This window comes from Pectinophora gossypiella, chromosome 3 (assembly GCF_024362695.1).
Source record: "Pectinophora gossypiella chromosome 3, ilPecGoss1.1, whole genome shotgun sequence".
NCBI lineage: Eukaryota > Metazoa > Arthropoda > Insecta > Lepidoptera > Gelechiidae > Pectinophora > Pectinophora gossypiella.
The window spans coordinates 15,085,719-15,109,254 of NC_065406.1; the positions used below are offsets into that span (position 1 = coordinate 15,085,719).

At 38.1% G+C, this 23,536-nt stretch overlaps 2 protein-coding genes across 4 annotated transcripts; one reads left to right on the plus strand and one right to left on the minus strand.

Moving 5' to 3' along the window:
• The first annotated feature begins 260 nt into the window (after nucleotides 1-260).
• Nucleotides 261-12,463, plus strand: LOC126382093 (alpha-1,2-mannosyltransferase ALG9). Of its 2 annotated transcripts, none has more exons than XM_050031829.1 (9): nucleotides 261-469; nucleotides 1,575-1,741; nucleotides 2,329-2,515; nucleotides 3,324-3,523; nucleotides 4,155-4,432; nucleotides 4,912-5,069; nucleotides 6,045-6,229; nucleotides 6,876-7,088; nucleotides 7,794-12,463. In XM_050031829.1, the coding sequence occupies exons 1-9, from the start codon at nucleotides 372-374 to the stop codon at nucleotides 8,078-8,080; spliced, it is 1,773 nt and encodes a 590-aa protein (XP_049887786.1). In that variant the 5' UTR covers nucleotides 261-371; the 3' UTR covers nucleotides 8,081-12,463. The 2 variants fall into 2 exon arrangements, with proteins under 2 accessions (XP_049887786.1, XP_049887787.1); XM_050031830.1 differs by lacking the exon at nucleotides 261-469 and adding an exon at nucleotides 601-673.
• Nucleotides 12,464-12,990: 527 nt separating this feature from the next.
• Nucleotides 12,991-22,120, minus strand: LOC126382152 (uncharacterized). Of its 2 annotated transcripts, none has more exons than XM_050031924.1 (5): nucleotides 22,007-22,120; nucleotides 17,474-17,649; nucleotides 15,087-15,256; nucleotides 14,022-14,188; nucleotides 12,991-13,424 (listed from the first exon to the last, which is right to left on the minus strand). In XM_050031924.1, the coding sequence occupies exons 2-5, from the start codon at nucleotides 17,640-17,642 to the stop codon at nucleotides 13,229-13,231; spliced, it is 702 nt and encodes a 233-aa protein (XP_049887881.1). In that variant the 5' UTR covers nucleotides 17,643-17,649; nucleotides 22,007-22,120; the 3' UTR covers nucleotides 12,991-13,228. The 2 variants fall into 2 exon arrangements, with proteins under 2 accessions (XP_049887881.1, XP_049887882.1); XM_050031925.1 differs by lacking the exon at nucleotides 22,007-22,120 and adding an exon at nucleotides 21,804-21,978.
• Between the last annotated feature and the right edge of the window lie 1,416 nt (nucleotides 22,121-23,536).

The following is a 23,536-nucleotide window of genomic DNA, read 5'->3' on the forward strand; positions in this document are numbered from 1 at the left end:
CAATTTAGAATGTTTGTTACGATGTCACTCTACAATCGTAACGATGAGAGGGATGGGATGGGATTCTGAGTTGATATCAAGTGGAATTTTCCATCGGTGCGATGTCACTACCACCCTGTATACCTCCGTACGTGCTTTCATATTATGGATTAATATTATGTAAAATACATACACGTTTAAATATTCGTATAAAATTATGAGAGAGGACAAACTTATTTTTACCTATGAAACGAACAGGCCGCTGAGCTGTCAAATTTTCCGATTTAGATTTCCCGACAGCTTTTCACGGGAGTGTATGTAATGGTTATTTCGTGAAAATACAGTTCAAGAGTGAAAAATAAATGTGTTAAATTATAAAATTGTGCGTCCCAATGCCGCTCACAGCAAGACAAAGGAGTATTCATAACAAAAATGGTGCAAAACGAGCATCAAGTTTCAAAGGGAAGAGAACGAGAAAAGCGAGTGAAGGGTGTGCATTTTCCGCTGTTTTAATTCTTTAAATAGTATTAATACACATTTAAGCGTTTATTTTTTATGCTATAATTTTCTTTCTCTTATATTTTCATAAAATTTTATGTTTTTGATGAGGTTATATTTCGTAATTGCTTTTCGTAATTTTTTGCTGATTATAACAGTTTGGCGCGTATCCAGGTGCTTCAGAACTCTAGCAGAGGTAAAATCATGACGCTAAAGATACTCTAGCATGCGTCATAAACTAAAATATTCTGTTTACTGTTTGTGTTGTTTTCAACACCTCATTTTTTATTGTTTGGCAGTTTCTATAATTGTTTGTCTATCGCTCATACTTATCAGTTGCCCTTTTTATTTTAGTAGTGTAGTTCCGGGTTTTGTTGATCAACCATTTTTGCTTCAATAAATACTTACAGAAAAGTATGGAAGAATTTACTTATGAATGCATTATGTTGATCGATAAATTTAATGTTTTATTATAACCATGAATTTAAAATCCTTTGCTTACCAGATTGCCAAATTAAATTCCTTTCATAAGTTGTATAAACTTTGTTTGCAAGTTGTGTCATGATAGATAGCTAGTCCCTTTTTCTTGATTGTTCTAGTCATTGATTGTATTGGAACTACATTGTGTATGTAACAGACAAAGCACATAAAATACGATAAAATTACAAACTTACATGAACTTTTGCAGGGTGGGTACAGCTACAAGTAACACAACTACCTTTTAGATGGGCAATCTACCCAGTGTTTTGGGAAAATTCCCATTTATACCCATTTTTTCTCTGTCCATCTAAGATGGAAAACCAACATCATCTACAATTTTTTGTGAAAATTACCAATTAAAAAAGGGTAGTTTGGGGATATAGAAAAATGGGATGAGTATAAAAGTGAAATCACCCAAAAACCTGGTAGATTGCTTATCTACCTATACATCCAACTATGCCTCAAAACTGTATTCCCAAACATGCATCAAGTAAATAAATAAAAAAAATAACATTTAAATATAAATATGACCATTCCATTTTATCCAGCTAAATGCAAATTCACTCCCTACTGCAAAAGCAAAAAAAAAAATAAAAAAATATTATGTTATCTTGCAGAGAATTTCTGGTTACCAATGCACCATCGGATCTACGCAGTATATCATACCCTGGAGGGGCTGTAGCCCTAGGGCTGCTGTTAGTGGCTCGCCTGGCAGCCGCATACTGGGGCCACATAGCCGACTGTGACGAAACATACAACTATTGGGAGCCTTTACACTATTTAGGTAAGCTTTTGCTTAGTATTTTTAATGGGTCGATATATGATTAAAATAATCAATACGGTAAACAATTACCTTATTCATTTTATTTAAAAAAATTTGGAAATGTTGTGTTTTCTATGTACAAAGTGTGTGAATCTTTTAAACTGATGAAGCTAATGGATATTTAAAGGAAGTTTGATATGGCAATAGAAAGATAAAAAAAGATAAACCAGCAGTAGATTTCATAACTTATTTGTTTTACTTAAATGACCCTAAGCTGCTAAAGAGTAAAGGAGATCACAAGCGTTAGGATAAACGCGGCAAACAGTAAATATAAGACTTTTGTATGGAGAATGTACGAGTATGTCACGCCATACAAGTAAATATACTAAAAGTAACATTAATTACGGTGTTGTGTTATTACTTAAAAGTGCAGTTTTCACTAAGACAGTTGACTCGACCATTATGGACGGCGATACAGCTCACCACCTATCAAGTTGGTCTAACAGAAAGTTTGGGGAGTAGGTACTTAGTTCATCTTGCGATGGATGCACCTCTGACTACCATTGGGATATATTTGTGAGCTTATATTATTGTTTTTATTATTACAGTGTATGGAACTGGCCTGCAAACATGGGAGTACAGTCCGGTGTATGCTATACGCTCATACATGCCCCTGTGGTTGTTTGCTGTCCCTGCTAAGATGCTATCCCTGGCCTTCTCTCCGGTTACTGTATTCTACTGTCTACGGAGTCTACTCGCTGTGTTGACTGCTTGCGCTGAACTTATGTTCTATAAGTAAGTAATTTTTAGTTTAACATTCTCTAGCTTTGCGCCAGTGTTTTTGACTTCGTCTATAGCAGTGAATGCAGTTAGTCACTCTCTGGAGAGTACTCTTAGTTTGTCTAGAAAAGTGCTCTATGCTTGTCGTTGAGTTTCGTGTTATTGCATTTTTTTTTGAAATATTAGCTTAATTAAAAAGAGATGTTAGTGGATCTTCAAAGGTTATTATTTGTTTATTAAAAATCCAAAATAATTCACAATTATTATTACTATAAAGGACAAAATTATGGGTTAGTCACGGTATTGCTGTATCAACCCAAAATAATCGAAGCCTGTGCTAGGGTAATGGCCTGGGCCTGTGGGGTTATGTTGCCAATGAAGGCAGTTTCACAATCAAATCTTCTTTCGTGTGGGTTATGGGTGGATTACGAACCTCATCAACCCTGGTGTCATGGTTATTATTGAGCCGACTATGTACTTATATCACTTTTGGACATTCGGGTGATCAGCCTTCAATGTCCTAACCAAACCAGGGCTCAAAAAGTAATTTTTGTGATATGTCCCCACCGGGATTTGAACCTTCAGATGGTGAGCCCAACTCAAGGCGATAACATAAGCTCACGACTTTATAACAATTAGGGTAGTCAGAGGTACAATACAAAATACAATACAAATACACTTTATTGCACCAAAATAAAAAGAAATAATTACAAAAAGTCTCTTAGATAAGTACTTGGCAACAGAAGAGAGGTACATCTATCAACATCTTTGAACTACGCTCACCTCACCGTGAAATAACAATTCTATATTTCTGCCTCCATAGAGCGATATGCCACGAATTCGGTGTGCACGTGGGTCGCGTATGGCTCTGCTTCACGCTGCCAGCGGCGGGCTGTTTCGCTTGCAGCGCGGCGATGTTGCCGTCAGCGTGGAGCCAGGCGCTGGTTGCGGCCGCGCTGGCCTGCTGGTGGCGCAGGCGATACGCCTCCGCTGTGCTGTTCACTGCTGCCACCACGCTGCTCAGTAAGTATTATAGAGTAACTAGCGTGGACAGTTTTGCTCGCAGTGCGATTTGTTTTTATAATGGTTAAGTATGTTGGCTCGAAAACACCGTGAGGAAACCCACATTAAATGCATTTTCTGAGGTATGTTACCTAACCAGTATTGGACTGGTTTTTCCTCTGCGGGTTGGAAGGTCAGACAGGCAGTCGGTTCTGTAAAAAACCGTACCTGTCAAATCTTCAGGTTAGGTAAGCGGTGAAAAATAGAGATCATGCTAGGGAGATGATGAAGTGTGTTGGCTCGACTATGCCTGATGAGAAGCCCTTGCAGTAGCAACGGATAGGAAACGCAATGAGTATATTTCGAATCAGTTTGTAATCTTGAACTGCACAGTTGGGGGGAACAACCCGACCACACGATAGAATTGGCTTGTGAACGTCTTGCGCAAGCGAATTCTGCATTCCATTTCACCAATCTGTACGCAACGCGCCGTAAGGACGCTAATACCAAGCGTTGCTAATTGTCTTGACAATTTGCGGTTCTGCCCACTCAATAGAGACTATGGTTGCCTTATGATAAAAAATCCTATCTTGTAGTCTTGACAATTTAATTTCTTTTTTCTTTGTAACATTAAAAACCTGTTTTGTTTCAGGCTGGCCGTTCACAGCTCTAATCGGCATCCCCATAGCAATAGACATGTTGATTCTCAAGCGACAGGTCCTAGAGTTTATCAGATGGTCAGTTCTGTCTCTGCTCATCATCCTGGTGCCAACGGTGGCTGTGGACTCCTGGCATTACGGGAGGCTAGTTGTGGCTCCGTGGAACATAGTGGCTTATAACATATTCACTGAGCATGGACCAGATTTGTACGGTGTCGAGCCTTGGACGTATTACTTTGTTAATGGATTCTTGAACTTCAATGTTGTTTGGGTAAGTTGTGTTAGTTTACCTACTACATATATTCGTCTTTAGTGAAACGTAAGCGCGTTTCTCAAAAATCACATTCTCACGTAATTTTTTTCAACATAACCTCAATTTCATTCAATTACTTTCATTCCAGATAAAAATTGAGACTACATTTTTTTCCTGGATTAAAACTAGTGTGTCTATTGCGAGGTTTTACGAACTTTTTTTTTAAAAAAAAAGACGTGGCTTTCACTTTAAGGCGACGATATTACCAAAGGTATATGCCCGATACATAAAAAATGATTTATTTACTACCAAAACTTTATCCAGCTTGCTGGGAAACCTCCTTTAATTATAACTAGTTTGTGGCAATACCGTCATAAACATGGAGGAATATGAAATTTTATTAGTGGCGCCCAGTTTGGGGCCTGTTTGTGCCCCAATTTGGGCGCCATTGACGATTTGCCATTGTTTTGTTATCTCCACAGTAATTATATTTCCAGGTACTAGCGTTATCCTGTCCACTACTGCTTATATCCTGCACGGTGATAGCGTCTCGGTCGACGTGTCGAGCCGCGTTCTGCGCGCCTTACTGGCTAGGATTGATGCCGCTCGCGCTATGGCTCGCCGTGTTCATGATACAGCCGCACAAGGAGGAGAGGTATATATCCAGTCAAAGACATTATGTACAAGGTGTTAGTTACATCGTAACGAATACTGAAGGGGATGATTCAGGTCATGATTCTGAGTTGATACAAAGTGGAATTTTCCGTTGCAAAAGTATGGAACCCAAAATAATTAAAAACAAAAAAAATCATGAATTTTTCGAGTGGAAAATCCACTTGATATCAACTCGGAATCATAGTCTGAATCGTCCCCCACAGTATTTGTTACGATGTCACTAACACCCATACCTATTTGTATGGCTACCTGTATGTACTTGCACGGGGTGTTAGTGACATCGTAACGAATACTAAAAGGGATAATTCAGTTCATTATTGAGTTAATATCAAGTGGATTTTTCTACCGCAAAAGTATTGGATTAAAAATAATAAAAAAACATGAATTTTGATTGGTTTCGAGCCCAAGCCGTATGTCGTTAACCTGGCATTTGGATGTAAATCCCACTTTCACCGAAAAGGAAACCACGTGATTAGGTGTTAAATCTCTTTGTTGTAATTTACAATAAGAACACCAATGTTTTTTATATTGGCTTACCTATGTCTGTACTTTTGTTTTTAGCAATACAACCTATATTTTCTCTGCTACAAAGGGAACATTTATAATTAAATATACAATTTAAAGTCGTTAGACAGAATGTACTTGTAAAATCTAAACTCTATTGTTTAACTGTTGCTTCTGGAAATCTCGGCCTTAGGAAGATATCGTCGTTGCCAATTTAAAATCTATTATGTACAATCGGGTTAATTTTACAGAAATAAAAAAAAACTTCCGCCTGATTTTTTTTTGTATAACTGTGTGTTAAATAATATTAAAAGACATTTTGATATTTACGTACAAAAAAAAATGTTTTAGGAGTAAAATACTATTCGATTCTGACAAAAAAGAAATTTGGTGAGGGCGATCCATAAGAGCTCCATAAGAACGACGATATAGTTTATCGGTTTGTTTCCAGGTTCCTGTACCCAGTGTACAGTATGATAGTGCTAGCGGGGGCCATATCGCTGGACTGCCTCCAGAAGATGACCTTCGCCGTGGGCACCGAATTGTTCCACTGGCGCAAGGAGAGGGAACGGCGACACTACCTGGCGTACACCGGCCCGCCCATGTTGCTGTGTGTAGTGCTCGCTGGACTTGCTGGTGAGACGTTTGGATTTGGACTATCATAATTCGGGATCGTCAAATAACGACGAGAAGCAAACGCGGAACGCCGGTTCCAATCCCGGTACCGAGATTGCATCAATGAGTTGCGTCAAAGTGAGAGTATTTATTGCACTCCATATGGTAAACAGTTGTTATACATATTATAGTACCACATATGGACCCGGGAGGGTATAGCAAAAACAAGAAAAAATAATTAATACCTTAATTTACCTTAAGTGCAGTTTTGACTAACACAGTTGGCTCGACCATTATAGTCGGCGATACGGCTCACCACCATGTTGGTCTAAGAGTAAGCTCGGTGATGTATGGGTATTTAGTTCATCTGTAGAGTAAGGCAGCCGTTATATAAGGCAGGCGGAAATAGGTAATAGAAAGCATACACTCATCAATAACTAATAACCCAATGAGTTGTATCATATACGGATAGAAGAAAGAAGTATTTTACTGTATTAAAAAGCCATCCAAAATATCAATAAATCAGTTATATCTCAGGATCCAACGAGTGTATTATGAATTATGCACCTCCAACCCCTCTTGCACATCTTGCAATGGATGCATCCTTGACTATCCAAATTGCGATATAGTCGTGAGCTTATGTTAATAAAGTATTGTCTTCCTCCAGGAATATCCCGCACAGTAGCCCTCTACAACAACTACCACGGCCCTATGACGATCCTGTCGAACCTGCCTGACGCCACATCAGCCACCGTCTGTTTCGGCAAGGAATGGCACAGGTCTCCCTCCAGCTTCCACCTGCCTCCAGGATACGACGTCCGGTTTATACCCAGCGAATTCAAGGGACAACTTCCTGCGCCCTACGCTGCTACTCATAATGGTAAGTTCAAGACTTGGGTTTAGTAGCATAGAATAAACAATATTACGGCTTCTGCGGTGTGGTTGAGTGATCTGGAGGTCCCAGGTTCGAAACCCGGTGTGGACATATCACAAAAATCATTTTGATCTGTGATCCCTAATTTAGTTAGGACTTAGCCGGCTGATCACCTGATTGTTCGGAAGTAAGATGATCCGTGTTTCGGAATGCACGTTAGGACGTTGGTCTCTGTAGCTATTTAGTGATCTAAGTACGCAATCGTTACATGAGCCATGTCATGGGCCTTTGGCGGCTTGATAATGATCCTGACACCAGCGACACGATAGATGAGATGATAAAAACACAATATGGGACTCAAAATAACTGAAAGAAACAATTTTCCGACATAAAATTCCACTTGATATCAACTGAAAATCATAGTCTGAATCATCCCCCAAAGCTTTTTGTTATGTTATGGTATCACAAACACTATATATGTATACTGCTGGTTCTGCTTGTTTTGCGTCGGTGATCACGATGGCCTACTGCTGAAGTTTCGATACACAACATCCTTGGGCTAGAAGTCCTCCCACATGAAGGTGTCCATCTTGCTCGTCGACACGTGCACCGCAAAAGCTTTAAAATTAGGGTTGTGGCGCGACTCCAGCTGCACCGTCAAGAAGTTGGTCTTCGTTGTGATGTACTCATTAACATCTCATATTTCCGCAGCTACACGGACCATCCACCCGTACTTCAACGATTTGAACCAGATGGACAACAGGACTTATCTAAACCCGGAAAAGTGCAGTTACCTAGTGGACTCGGATATTGGCAACCCTACGCCCTTACAGCCTTTCTACCACAAACAGAATGGCTGGGAAATCGTGTCCTCCGTACCCATATTAGATGCTGAGAAATCGCATCCGATATTTAGAGCGTTTTATTTGCCCGTGTTATCAAACAGGCATAATGTTTATGCAAATCTTTATCTATTAAAGAATAAACTTTTAGCATAGTTAGACAATGAGGGTGAATGACAAATTGTGGATGGAATTATGAATAATAAAAATCAAATTTTAAGATCTTGCGAAAATATACGGAGCTATGGTTGAGCTATTAGCATAGAATAAAGAATAATACTACGTAGAACGGTAAACTCCCCGCCCCGCGCCAATCCGTATCGGGCGCCGACCTCACCCCCTCTGCGGCCTAATTTAGTCTTTATGGCTGTAAGCCGCTAAGGAGTATGTAAGGCGCGCAGGCTGTTTGTCTCACTTGCACTTACGAGTTAGGCGGCATGCGGTAAGAGTGAGCGATTTGTGTATGTCGTATCCGGGGTATAGTTTGCCTTTGGATTTTAAAAGGACGCTCTGCGACTAACAGGAAATGCAGTTTGCAAATGTTTAGTCCATAAATCTGATCCCTTCTATACATTTGAAATTTAGTACCAATGCTCGCCACCGGGGGCGCTCTTTTCTTGTACTTTGGATAGTTACCGTATGTTGCTACTCTATGTCGCCGATGTCACCAACCGTATAAGCTCACACATGGAAATAAGTGCCGTCTAGTGACGGTGTATCGTATCATTATGAACGCTCCATTTGCGCGCGTTTTAGCGTCAACTTTTCTAGTATGGCGAGGGACCCTCTGTTTTACGTACTATATTAGTTACTCTATGTTAACGACAATAGAGGTTACATACTATCTATACAACCACTGCCACTGTTTTACATTTTACTTCCATAGTGATTTTAGCAGATGCCTAATTTTTACGATAGGTACTTAAATAGTTTTCTCATAAAAATCTGTTGTACCACTAATTATGAACCATGTAAATAGTGATTTACCATTTTTAATATTATTTAGGGATGTTTACGTAAGGCTAGCACTTTTAAACTACATATATCTTGTCGATTAAAACACATAACACCGGGTTCTTACCGAGTTAAATCAGAGATATGAATCTCCCTCAGAGATATGAGGTAACGCTGTAAAAACCCGGAATTGTGTGTTTTAATTATGATAATAATTCAAGAAATTAAACGTTAAAAAGTTTATTTTAAATTAATCTTTGTAATCAAAAGTCAACAAAGATCAAACAATAGGTTTGTGATTTAGTCTTTTGATCACAGTCTATCGTCAATAAATTAAATAAATGTAAATATTTACTAACTTTATACACCGAAGTAAGTAGGAAAGAAAAGTTTATTATCACACGAAAAATAATATTGTAAGATTCTTACTATTACTCAGTAAAAGCTATCCCCAACCGCATGCGTTACGTATCAGACGCGGCGCGACATATACCGCGGGTGTCAAACAATAAACGCACGACGGAGATGCTTATCGTAGACAGCATTCGTTGCGCCTATTCTACGAAGCCCGCCTCATTTGTCGCGTCTGGCGCGGTAGCGTTGCCAGCATTTGATTGGGTTTAGATTTTAACCTTTTGCATTGACAAGAAAGACGAATTGGGTAACTTATATATTTAATTACCGCACCAATAGGGTAGTTTCCAACTAGTCAAATCAGTTACTTTTTACTAAACGTCAAAACACGAAATTGCTATGGAATTTGTATGAAAAAGCAACCTGTGACGTCATAGAAAAACGTGACAAAATGTCGCACTATAAATAAGAAATGTTTTATGTCACCTTTAGATCTGTCTTTATTTAATATATAGAATTTCATAATTTACCTTTGATCGAAGCTATCCGATTCTCTCTGTGTCTCACTTTAGTCTTAAGTGGGCGTAAGCCGCGTCGACTGTGTCTCGCTTGCACTTAGGCATTAGGCGACAGAGAGAGAGAGAGAGAGGTAAGAATGTGACTTTTGTATGAAGTTTTCGGGGTGTGCCGGAGTTCAGAACTTGAAAAAGAATAGAATTTTATACTGCGTATATTTTAGCATATTCACATTTAGGCAACAATTCGCTTTTATCTTGCAAACATTGTACAGGAATTGGGCATAAGTACATAATGGCGCCGATTCCTGGAGACACCTCCTAATTTTATTTAAGTTATACCTATAATTTTCCTATTCACCGAAAAAGAAAGAGACACATAATAGACAGCTGTTAATTTTCAAATGAATGAGCGAATTAAACTATAAGCTTCGCGTTAGTATGCAACCCGTTAGACGCATGCTATCAACTTAATTTTGTCGTGTTATACGCCAACGTTCCTAAACGTAAAATTGTGTAAGATCGCTGTCTAAAATTGACGTATGTTCCACAAATTTTACCCTACCGATTACCCGTCCCTTTCCTTTTCAACAGATAAGAAAGAGACATGTATAGGTGAAAATGAAATCAGGAGGTTTCTGCTGAAATCAGCACCAATATTATATTAAGTTGTTCGACATCACGAACGGCTTAGTTATTGGCTGTACGGAGCTAGTCAAGTTTTGTATATAGTTTAGAATCATAGTACAATCATAGCGGTAAACTGTCTCCATTGTACAGTCATGAGCAATATCATGTACCCACTTTAGAAGCCTGTCGCACTATCATATTTGACATTTAATGAGACTTACGGTTTAATTTGTCAAAAAAGTTAATGTGACATGGTTTTCAAAGTGTATATATTAGTACTAGTGACCGTACGTATAATTGAGAGGAGTTATGAGAAAGTAGTTCCGATAGGAACAATCCGGCCGACAGTGGCTTATGGATAAATTCATGTTCAAAAATATCTTTATCCACTAGGTAACGTAGTTACACTTTGAATTGACATTTTTTACACAACGAACGTCTCATCCGCCTAAAACTACTGCAGCTTCTCACAACCTGTTTAGCCGGGGAAAGAAGCTGCAAGAAAAACTTCGGCACCGGGCTTAGACGTTCTTTAAAAAAAATATAATATATTGATTGGCAGCCAAATTACTAAACTGTATAGTAATTTGGTTCCCAGACAGTTAAATGCATTCATATATGCATTGTAGATGATCATTAAGCTTATAATGTTAACCTTTTTATGATAGGACTACTCTGAGGTCGACGCGTAATTGTTAATTTTTTTTCTTACTACCGCTAATTCCCCTTCTTCCACGTGGTGAAACTGGGTAGTCAAACTAATTTGTCCAACAGTCCCCTTTCATGTAGGTAACTCTGTATCTTGTATACAAACGAAAAAGTAATCTAAATATATAAAAGGAGAAACTGACTGACTGACATATCAACGCACAGCCTAAACGGCTAAACGTAGGCACTTGAAATTTGGAAAGGACGTAGCTTAGGTACTGTAGAGGTGCACTAAGAAAGGAATTCCCGAAATTCCCACGGGAACGGGAATTAGCGGGAAAATCCTTTTGTATGAAAAATCTAAACCACTTAAGTTAGACGCTTGAAATTTGGCATGCACTCCCACACACACAAAGATCTTTCTTTTATAACACGCCACGCGGACGAAGTCGCGGGCAAAAGCTAGTGTTGTATATAAGTAATATTTAAAGAAATAGCTACTCTCATGCGGTAATAACGTTCAATTCAGCTTACACCATTGACACGTCTTCCAGTTATGATTGTGTTATGATAGAATGTGCAATAATTGTGTTGCGTAACATTCAAAGTGCATTTTAACTTTTAAGATACCTAATAAATAAGTTGAAGTGTAACTAGATATTGGAATAGTAACAAAAAAAAGCATTACGTATTTCATCAAAACCATAGACTTTTGAGTAAATCAAATTCGTATTGTCGTGTGTGCAATGTAATCCACACACGGTTTAGAACCCTGTCACATTAATACATTAGACATTCGTATAAGACTTTGTTTCTATTTGTCTCATATGTTAATGCGACATGGTTCTAAAAGATCACAACACGTCCCTGACCTTACAAAAAGCATTAAGTTTTTATCAAAATTACAGTTCCCAATTATTATTCAACATAATGAGAGTTTATTTTGGAACATTCATATTAAGAATTAAAAACCTCACGAAATAGATGAAACAGGTTAGAAAAGGCCCTAACGCGCATGGGCGAACCAGGGGGAGGGTCATGGGGTCATGACATTAGGTTGTCTGCGACCTGGTAACTCCCCCAACCCCCCGGTATAAAAGCTGGATTCGCCCCTGGTGTGACGCCGGTTCAACCGCACTCTTACTCCTGCAGACAGACTTTCCACCTCTTTCTCATATTCCGTGAAAAAACTTATTTATATATATTTTTCTGATAATCCTTACGAAAAATTAATTGTGAGGAGTATCTATTTTTTATTAGAAGTGTTTGTTTATTAGAAATATTCACTCATCGTGTTTTGATGTATTCATTCATTCTTTCCAATGTCTAGTATACCAAAATGTCAGACGCTAGATAGATTTTTAACGTGTTTGCATTTTTATAAGACACCCAAGTGAAGTAGATGTAAATTAGAATAAATAATTTATTAAAGATATAATTAGTTGTTTTATTGTTTAATAAAAAAAAAAAACACTTACATACTCAACGCAGTTGGCTCCACCATTACAGCACCAACATAGTACAATGGTCTCAATAAGTAATAAATATGTTCTAAGTGTATTTAGCCTGCTACCTATACTTATTGCTTCTCTTTATTTAAAGTAATAATGGGTGGAAGATGCGATGTGCCTGGGTGGGGTGTCCTTTAAGTTGCATAAACTTAATAACCCTACCTATTTTGAAAATCCATAACAGACTTGACATAACTGTAATTTGCATACCAATTAGAATGAATAACATAAAAATATAATTATATCATTCGTCGTGATTTCGTGATCGTGATTTTATTCGTATTTTGAGAGAACGGCACGGTTCGTATATTAGCACCAATCGACAATACGACATAATTATATCGTCAGAATCGATAAAAAGACCGTGACAAAATTTTATCACGTCGCGCATGTTAGCCCTACTAGTCGTTCTGTTTCATATGTATGTATGTATGTAAATTAAACAATAGGAACATTAATTAAGAAGATGACAATACATATAATTTTGCTAATAAGTAGTTAATTTATTTTATTTTCCTACGGTCATGTCGGAAACAACATAATGTATCTGTATATATTTTACAACCGTGTCACAATAACTTATTTGACAAATTGAAACAAAGTTTCACTATATTATGTTAAGTCAATGCGACAGAGTTACTATACACCCCTTTAGGGATACAGGCGTGACCTTTATGTATTCACTAATCATGCTAACTGACGAATTTCTTCACCATTAACTTGATACTTTTGTCCTCTAAAGGATAGTTCAGGCCTGCTGCGGCTAATTCTTTGAAAGACACCTCAGCAACTGTTGTGAAACCAGCCCTTTCTGCTGACTTCTGTGATGCCGGACCAGTGAAGATTGTTGAAGTGGCCTTTACTCCCATTCCAAGGGCTAGAGGTGCTCTGAAAAATGAAACGGAAAACTTAGGGTTACTTTTGGCCGCGCCGCATCGCAATTTCCTATGCTTCTATCTTTTTCTGTCACGCAGAACCGTCATTTGCTAGGGCGAGACAAAGAGAGTGCGTCGGCGGCAACACAGAAATAATGCGATGGCGATATAGTTTAGGTACGTAATAATTATGGTAACTACTAAGGACGCTATGGACATTCTCCGTCCCACACCGAGTGTTTGATTTACTCTCCTTCTTTTCCTTTTGTAAGTATGTCCTAATCATATGATCCAAATATGAATTCGAAAAAAAATACGGCAATCATTGGTTTAGTCCTGTGCTGGATTCGAACTTGTGACCTGAAAGCGATAGGCAAGCGTTCTATCAATTGGGCTACCACGGCTCTAATATTGCTATTATTATTGCGTATGGCAGACAAAAATAAAATATCCTGCGTGGATCATATATCCAGCTGAAGCTCCCCTAACCAAGTCTCTGCCGCATCCGTCAGACAGTGCAGATCGGCTATACCACCTGGGAATATCGCATATAGATGAATCATAGATGAATTGTTTCAATGTGGCTTTTTTAGCCCTCCTCTTTACTTACCGCGCGTTTAAAACTCTTGAACCCAATCTGGCTCCTCTATACTCTCTCTTTACTATCAAACCCATGGCGTATAACACTTTGTCCAAACCCAAAAACTCGTACACATTGACTCTACTTTCTGCGTAATGTAGTGCCTCATACACATTTGTCCAGGCTTTACCTTCAATCTGAAAATCGAAAAAAAATAGTTTTATTAGAATGAGAATATACCTACACACACAAACACACTAACACACGCACACATCCTCACCCTCTTACACACACCACACACAAGACACATAGATTCGAATTAGCACAAGTCTTTCTTCTGTTAGCAGAGGTTGCTACCCACTGTGTTGTGTGGAGCAACCTGCCTACCTCTGATCCCAAGACAATGTCGTAGTGCTAGCACACTCAGACGCACGTACATGCTCTCTCTCTACTAACAATAACAATTATTTGTTACACCTACTTAGTGTCTTTTTGTTTATTTTATTTGTATAACCTCTGTCATGAAGCAGCGGAGTTTCCTGGCACAGGCATTACTATGCTTAATAGGAAACCCCAGCTACTAGTTCTAAATGTAGACTATTGTTAATGCAAACATATATTTTTTATTATTATTAGACATTATCACCCCCCGGATACATCACACAAACAACCTCGTTTTACACAGACACCACACATTAACATTATCGTACACGCGCACCTGTGTGTGTGACGTCTGAGGGCTACCAACTAAAATACATAATTCAACCGACGTGACTTATATACGTATCTATTTACTACTTACCCAAGAAATTACATTAAATAGAATAATTATTTATTTAATTTAAAAGGTCAGCAAAAATTTTATATCGATCGCCATCGACTCGCAAAGAAGAAGAACATTCTTTGTCACCAATCCATTGTCTCTTCTATTTCAATGGAACTTTGATATTTTGTGGATGAATACAATAGGTACCTATTTCTGATGTGCTGAAAGAGGGACTTTCCCGGTTATGTTCCACGCTATACACATTTGCCTTCGTTTAACCTTCTAATTTCATGGATATTGCTTAAATCCCTAAAGCCATTCCAACTTACCTTACATATCTCATCATGGTCATCAGCACTACTAACTATACAACAATTCACAGCCGCTAAAGTTCTCACATCGTCCTTAATGGCGTAGCATGCCAGACTTGTGCGTTGTGCCACACAAGCCAGCCAGAAATCTGTCATGCTACGAATACTCAGCTCATCATTGGTCATACCTGAAATACGAACGAATAACTTTGGTCAGAAGACGTGCGGCGAATACAAACATACGGCGACATATAAGAGCGTTCACACACAAGCGTTTTGAAATTAACAAAATATGTAAGTATGTTATGTTATGTTTGTTGTCTACTTTCTGTATTTAATTACTGATGGTTTTATTTAAATAAATATCGATCTTTTCTGTACTAAGATAGTGATGATACTTATACTCGATCATGGAAAGGAAAAATTACGTTAGCGTCATAATATCCTAAAACAGTAGTCAATAGTCCAAATAATGGTATTGCTAGACAAAACATAAATTAATGTAACTTAATCTTTTATTCCAGTGAGTTTTCATCTCGAGCTCCTCCCTGCTTCGGAAGGCACGTTAAGCCGTTGGTCCCGGCTGCATTAGCAGTCGTTAATAACCATCAATCCGCACTGGGCCCGCGTGATGGTTTAAGGCCCGATCTCCCTATCCATCCATAGGGAAGGCCCGTGCCCCAGCAGTGAAGACGTTAATGGGCTGATGATGATGATGAATCTTTTATTCCAGTCCTTTATCCCAACAGAGGGATAAAAGGATTAGAAGTAGAAGAAGAATATTTTAATCTTACGTTAATAAAGCGAAAACTACAGCTTTTCTCGAAATGGCCTTTCGGCCTTTAATTTCACCTTTCCTGTGTCAATATACCTAGAATACAAAACTGAAATCCTGATGTGCTTTCAGCATAGGCCTATCAGAATAATAAGCACTTACCACAATAGTAATAATTATAATATTGTTATATTTGTATGTATGTGGTATATTAGAGAAACAACACGTACGTACCTGTTGATAAGGTCTTAAGTGCAATCACCTACAATGCTAAAAGTAATAGTTCATCATCATCTCTTTAACGTTATCCCGTTTCCACAGGGTCCGCTTACCTAACCTGAAGATTTGACAGGACCGGTATTTTACAGAAGCGACTGCCTATCTGACCTTCCAACCCGCGAAGGGAAAACAAGCCCAATAAAGGATAGGTCACAATAGCTATTATTTTTAAGTCCCATGTATATCATTATAGACGGTGATACGGCTCAGCTAACCTAACCTAACCTATCACGTTGGCCTAACAGAAAGCTCGGTGATACGTGGGTGCATAGTTCCTTTGACCGCTATGTTATAGTCGATTTTAGTAGTTGTCACCTAGGGTCTTATTCTTTCAAAAATCATAGGTTTAGGCCCGTGCAGGATTCGAACCTGCGATCTTACAGTGAGAATCAAGCGTTCTTCCAACTGGGCAACCACGGCTGTTAGTAGTAATATACATATATCGTTGTATACACGGTGTTAGTGACATCGTAACGAACACTTTTGAGGCATGATTCAGATCACGATTCTGAGTTGATATCGAATGGAATTTTCCGTCGCAAAAGTATAGAACTGATAACCATTAAAAAAAAACATTAAAATTTTCATGAATTTTACGACAGGAAATTCCACTTGATAACAATACTTACAGAATCATGGTCTGAATCATCCCCCATAGTATACGTATCTGTAAGTAGGTACCTATTTGTACATAGTTACATGGTGTAAGTGACATCATAAGGAATAACTACTGAGGGGGATGATTTCGGCTCATGATTCTGAGTTAATATCAAGTGGAATATTTAATCGCTTAAAATAATTTTATTTAAAATAATTTTAGAAAATACAAAATTAGAACACGAATTTTACGACCGAAAATTGATATTTACTCAGAATCACGGTCTGAATCATCCCTCAGTATTCGTAACGATGTCACTATATAACACCCAGTATAACTTGTTTATATTATGCAGCTCGTGCGATTTGTATAGATAAGTAGGTATTTCACGCTGATAACGAATAGTCATGTTTCGTTTGAGTTTGTTATTATTGTTGTTATGCTTAACAAGAGAAACGCGGGGCTCCGCGCGGGTTCGCGATAATCTTGTTGTACTCAGCACGGCAGCCGCGTCGCTCGCAGTGCGAATCATATCGAGGGTTTTGACTAATTGACGCAACGAATGCTATGTGTGGATAGACGTCGCGACTAATAGACGAATGCTACCGTCGCGCGTTGTACGGCTGTTGGTCACAAAGCTCTCAATTATCGCACCGTGCGCGGCGCGGTTGCCGTGCCGCGAGGGCTGATTCTTGGTTGTGAGAACAATGACCTCAATCCTGGTATCTTTGGATGCTGTTAAAAATCACCTACCAGAAGCTATGCACAATGCTTCATCAGGTAGAAAATGCTCCACGAACAACTTGACTGCTTTGACGTCGTCCTCTGGAGGCAGGTCTTGGATGACCCACGTGACCCCGCCGTCCTCCCAGCGGTCGTACTCGCGTGGGCACGACGCGTCCCATACTCGCTTGAACGGCATCCTGGGGCTTTAAAGATAAGTATGATACTGTTAGTCAATCATAATTGTAGGAGAGCGGACCGAAGCAAACCCTACGTCATCGACTACCACGATGGGACCAGTTTATAGTTGTTACTGTTTGAATAAACGGCCTCCGTGGTCCAGTGGTTGAGCGTTGGGCTCACCATCCGGCCCCGGGCTCGAATCCCGGTGGGGACATATCACAAAAGTCACTTTGTGATCCCCAGTTTGGTTAGGACTGATCACCTGATTGTCCGAAAGTAAGATGATCCGTGTTCGGAAGGCACGTTAAGCCGTTGGTCCCGGTTACTACTTACTGATGTAAGTAAGTAGTCGTTACATATGTCACGCCAGGGGCCTTGGCGGCTCAATAATAACCCTGATACCAGGATTGATGAGCCTGGTATTCCACCTCACAATCTACACGATTAGAAGAAGTCTATTTGAATAGGCCTCGTCGTGGTGGTCGATATTCCGGTTAAGCAGGTACCTAGTTAATTCTATTAGTGACACTATCTACAGAATGTCACATCACGTCAAATGAAAAAGATATGGTCCACTCAAAATAAATACACGTAAGTATGTACTTATACATTTTGACAGTTTTCTATGGAAAATTTCAAAATGGCGGCGCACGTATCATAAGTTGAATTTTGATTTTATTGATAACTGAGCAACACAAAACATTGTTAAACTTAAATGGGACAGGGATCAAAAGAGTCCTTAGCCAAGTAGTGATCAAATAGCCCAAATAAGATAAGTGGGCCAATAACTGACTGCTTCCTTAGGGCAACACGAGAAAGGAGTAGATGCAGTTATGTGCCGTGCCGGAAATGTTCCAAAGTGGGAGTGTTTCTGTTGTAAAAAATATTTAATAGTAAGGACCTGGCTGCTTTTCTGGTTCAAATTGTTCTTTCTTGACTTTTGGACTTATCTGACTGAAGGTTAGGTAATAAAGCTCTTTTTAATCAGTTTTGCGTCTTTTTACAGCTGGAAACGTTTTCAAAGTGGGTACATTGCCGAGAACGGCACATTACTAAGAAGCTAGTACACAGGCACATTTTCTTTGCAATACAAAACTAGTTTAAAAAAAATCCTTCAAAAATGTTATATTGGTCAATAACTCGACAGAATTAAGATGACAACACACGTCAAACGAGTTACATATTATTATATATATGAGATGTCTATTTTAGTCGTTTACAGTTGTCAATCATCCGTCCCTTCCCTTTTCGGCGGATAAGAAAATGACAGGTGTAACTTAAAATAAAATTAGGATGTGTCTGCAGGAATCGGGGCCAACACCGTTCCTATCAAAGTTCGGTTTTGCTAGTCATATTAGAGCCTATCATAACATCGTCCTGGGATAGAGATTTATGAGTCGCCGTCGCCGGACACGGCTTGGCTGAGGATGACTTATCAAGAAGGTAGAAGTCGAAGCACACCGCGTAAAAGATGATGTGATGACCTCAATAGAATAGAATATATTATGCGATGGGCCAGAGATCGCGCAAAGTCGAGAGGAGTGGAAAAATCAAGGGAATACCTTTGCCCAGCAGTGGGATCGAATAGGCTAGATTAGAAGATAATCAGTCCCTAGACGACTTTTCGAATTTATCGATAAATTACAGATTCCACGCAAGAAATGGTATAAAATTTTGTAACAAGAAATAATGCTATAGCTACTCCCCTGAGGCCCGTGTTGCTCTATGGACCGTTCCCGACATAACATAATTTAGTTGATTGGTATCAATCAACAAATATCTAGAACTGGACCAAGGGCTTCAAGACGTCTCCCATACTCGTATGAATATAGGACAGTATATTTAAGAATGTCAAAGACACAGATTATGTAATAGTCACTGCGTAAGTCTAGAGCCCTGTCATAGAATAAGAAATTAATACTATATTATGTATGTGTCATTACACATATTTTAAAAGAAGTTTCATTATCTGCAAGTAGATATCTCAATATCTAACATGAATAATAATTAGGTTAAAGTTAAATGTTGCGAAAGGATGGAATTTATATGGACCTAGTATAATTTACATGCACTTTTATCGTTCAAGCAAATGGGCCTATAATTTAAAAGTATTTAAATGATTTAAGATATTATGAAACAGAATTAATATAAATTATTTATGGACTGGAATTCTTTGCCGTTTTCTGTATTTCCGAATGAATATAAACCGGGTGCTTTCAAGGCCAGAGTGAACAGGCACCTTCTGGGCGAGCGAGCTCCATCTTAGGCCTCGTCAATGCCTTCGGGCAAGCCTGGGGCCAAGAGCAAACCCATCAAAGGTAAACAAAATGTAATGGAAAATGTTATACATGTAATTAATTAATTAAAAAAGGCGGGGACGGAAGTGAGAATTCCGCGATGCACGGCGAACGAAACAAAAGAACGGGATTAACTTGCACCCTTACTTTTCTAGGAGATGTTGGTTGTGGAAAGAATTACGATGGAAATTAATAAATAGTCGATCCTTGTTTGTCATACTGGTGTGACAACCTGGTGTGACCACGAGTCCGGAGGGATAAAGTCACTCAATTACAGAGTATTCTTCAAACGTGCCCTGTGCCGAAGTTTTAAAGCTACTTTTCCCCGGCAATACAGGTTGAGAGAAGCTGCTAGTTTTAGGCGAATGAGAGGTTTAACAAAAAATATAGTTACATACATACATAAACTCACACCCACTTCCCACCGGGGTAAGCAGAGACTATAGAATTCCATTTGCTTCGATCCTGACAATTCTCTTGCTTCCTCCACATTCGCCAATCGCTTCATACACGCACGCCGGTTCAGAGTTGTTCGTTTATATTTAAGTAAGTATGTAAAAATAGACGATTCAAAGTGTAACTATTTTACCTTATGAATGAAGATATTTTTGTGTTTCACTTTGATTATCCGTACTACTAAATATCTCAAATCTCAATCTGTTGGATAAGATACCTATTTCCGATTTGATTTTAAATACTCATGACGTAACTTTATGTTGATAAGTAACATTGAAGCAATGATGAACTTTCCAGGCTACGTTCAGAAAAAAAACTATAAGTAGATGGCGTTGTACAGAGTTGCCTTCGTTTAACCTTTTAATTTCATGACATAATATTTATTTATTATTTATATATTATTATTTATTTATTATTATGATTATTATTATTTTTGTGGTTTATTTATAAGATGTGTTTGTTTTGTTTTTTAATAAAATTGTTTGAATAATAAGATTAAAATACTTTTATTTATTTATTCACAATTTATTAGTCATTGCAGGCAATCCCAATTCGACTATATAATGCAATTAAAATAAACATTTAACAAACAAACAAACATTTTTATTATTTTTAATTATAATGCATATTTTATCTTTGTTTTTGGGTATAAATGACGACCCTTTTGTTATTACACCCAGGCACAAGACATCTTCCACCCATTATTATTCTGATTAAAACTAAAGAGAAGCAATATAGGTACGAAAACAAGATTAAAATACTTTTATTTATTTATTCACAATTTACAAAGTAATTACAGGCAATCCCAATTCGACTATGTAATGCAATTAAAATAAACATTTAACAAACAAACAACATAACAAATAAACACACAAACATTTTTATTATTTTTAATTATAATGCATATTTTATCTTTGTTTTTTGGGTATAAATGATGACTCTTTTGTTATTACACCCAGGCACAAGACATCTTCCACCCATTATTAGTCTGATTAAAATAAAGAGAAGCAATATAGGTACGAAAACAATTCTATTCATATCTGATCCAAATATTATTAATTTGCAAAAACATTATATTTTTTAATAATTTTACGCCTGAGTAATGAGAAAATATTAGTAAATATGACGTTAAATCTGTACAAAACCATCTATGTAAGTACTGCTAATAACTCAGATTATTCATATTACGAAATAAGTATAAAATACTTTATACCACATTGAAAATTAAAGAGCATAACTTATCACGCCTGAAGGGGTAGGCTGAGAGTGGTGTATACCCAGTATTATACTATTTGCATCCACTCCTGAGCCTATTGCCAAAAACCAAAATCAAAGAGAAATAAAAATATAAATAAATCAAAATTAAAATTTATGATTTTGCAAATTGAAAATGCTACCTTACAAATGTTAAGAGGCATACTTACATATCTATTGATATGAACACAATGAACAATGTATAGAGCAAATTCAGATAATATTATCGCCGAACACGTGACTAATTTATCTTCATGTTATGACAAGGAAGTAAATAATAACGTTACGCAGATTTAGAAACAATCTAGTTGAGTTTAGATAACGTTTTATATCAGGTAAATATAAATAAACAAGTATTTGTAATGTTACTTACTGTTAAAACTAGAAACTGCGACTGAACGCGGCCGCGCTACCGTACAACTGGTCTATAAATAATCAGCGCAGGAGTAGCTAAGCGTAGGTACATCTTAGTGACATAAAACAACGAGATTTGCGAGTTCGCGACCTGTGATATCCTTGTTGACCTTTGATGATTTATAAATACTACATCATCAGTGATTTTTGAAGTTCCGCATTGAGATCGTAGTTTCACAAGGTTTCCAAGACCTACGCTGCCCGTCGGTCCAATCATAAAATATCAAACACTTTTATAGCACACACAGGAAGTAAATCAAGATACTTACCTACTTTTTTATTGAATGCAGGACTTTCCAATCGACGTTCCCCAAAAACACGATAGATGGCGTTGTTAAGTCTTTTCTTCGTTTAAACTTCTAATTTCATAGATAACAGACATATGCATCTTTTATCTTTGTTTTTGGGTATAAATGATGACCCTTTTTATTACACCAAGGTACAATTACAACTTCCACCCATTATTATTCTGATCAAAATAAATATAAGCATATCATTCTATACATCATCATCATCATCATCAGCCCATTAACGTCCCCACTGCTGGGGCACGGGCCTTCCCTATGGATGGATAGGGAGATCGGGCCTTAAACCATCACGCGGGCCCAGTGCGGATTGATGGTTATTAACGACTGCTAATGCAGCAGGGACCAACGGCTTAACGTGCCTTCCGAAGCACGGAGGAGCTCGGAATGAAAACTTTCTATACATAATGTGATCCAAATATCAAGCAACAACTATTTATATATATGCTTCTGCCATTATATTACGTTTTTGAATAATTATGTACCCCAGCAATGAGAAAATTGGTACCTAATTATCACGTTAAAAGTGAACAACGCCATCTATCGTGTGTTTGGGGAACGTCGATTGGAAAGTCGCTCATTCACAATCACAACCGATAATTACCATTATATAACAAATATACTTTATTGCACACACAGATATTATACAAAATTACAAACAAATGAGAAATAGAAGAGTAAGAGAAGAGTAGTATAAGAGTATGCTGTCCTTATCTCTGTATTTTGTGTCCATTGTGCTCAATAAAGTATTTTATCTATCTATAACACCTACACCATCATGAGCGAATTGGTGGACCGGTACGACTCGCCGCTGCTGAACCGCTGGGTGCGATTGCACGCTGTTACATAGCTGCCCGCGGCTTCGGTGATTCGGGCCGGTCTCTTGTGTTTTATTTTTATGTTGTTCGTCTTTCGAATCTGTTACTAATACTAGGTTAAGCCTTTTGTTACTAACTAAATATGGACCAGTTTCCAAAATTTGAATTTGAATAATACGCGGCCTCATTGCTAAGTAGCAATCTCTTCCAGGCAAATTTTGGGTACCAATAGGATATATTAAAAATTATGTGCAATAGCTGGGTATCTTTCAAGAGCTATACCTACTTGCCTATCTGTTTAATATCATCATCATCAGCCGTACGACGCCCACTGCTGGGTATAGGCCTCCCCCAAGGATCTCCATG

Excerpts from the sequence above, each read along its gene's own strand:
- LOC126382093 (XM_050031829.1), top strand. The coding sequence starts at position 372 with ATGCCGCTCACAGCAAGACAAAGGAGTATTCATAACAAAAATGGTGCA. Across the intron at positions 5,070-6,044 it reads CAGCCGCACAAGGAGGAGAG|GTTCCTGTACCCAGTGTACA; the intron begins GTATATATCCAG and ends GTTTGTTTCCAG. Across the intron at positions 6,230-6,875 it reads AGTGCTCGCTGGACTTGCTG|GAATATCCCGCACAGTAGCC; the intron begins GTGAGACGTTTG and ends GTCTTCCTCCAG.
- LOC126382152 (XM_050031924.1), bottom strand. The coding sequence starts at position 17,642 with ATGCCGTTCAAGCGAGTATGGGACGCGTCGTGCCCACGCGAGTACGAC. Across the intron at positions 14,189-15,086 it reads ACCATGATGAGATATGTAAG|ATTGAAGGTAAAGCCTGGAC; the intron begins GTAAGTTGGAAT and ends TTCGATTTTCAG. Across the intron at positions 13,425-14,021 it reads TCAAGAGTTTTAAACGCGCG|AGCACCTCTAGCCCTTGGAA; the intron begins GTAAGTAAAGAG and ends TTCATTTTTCAG.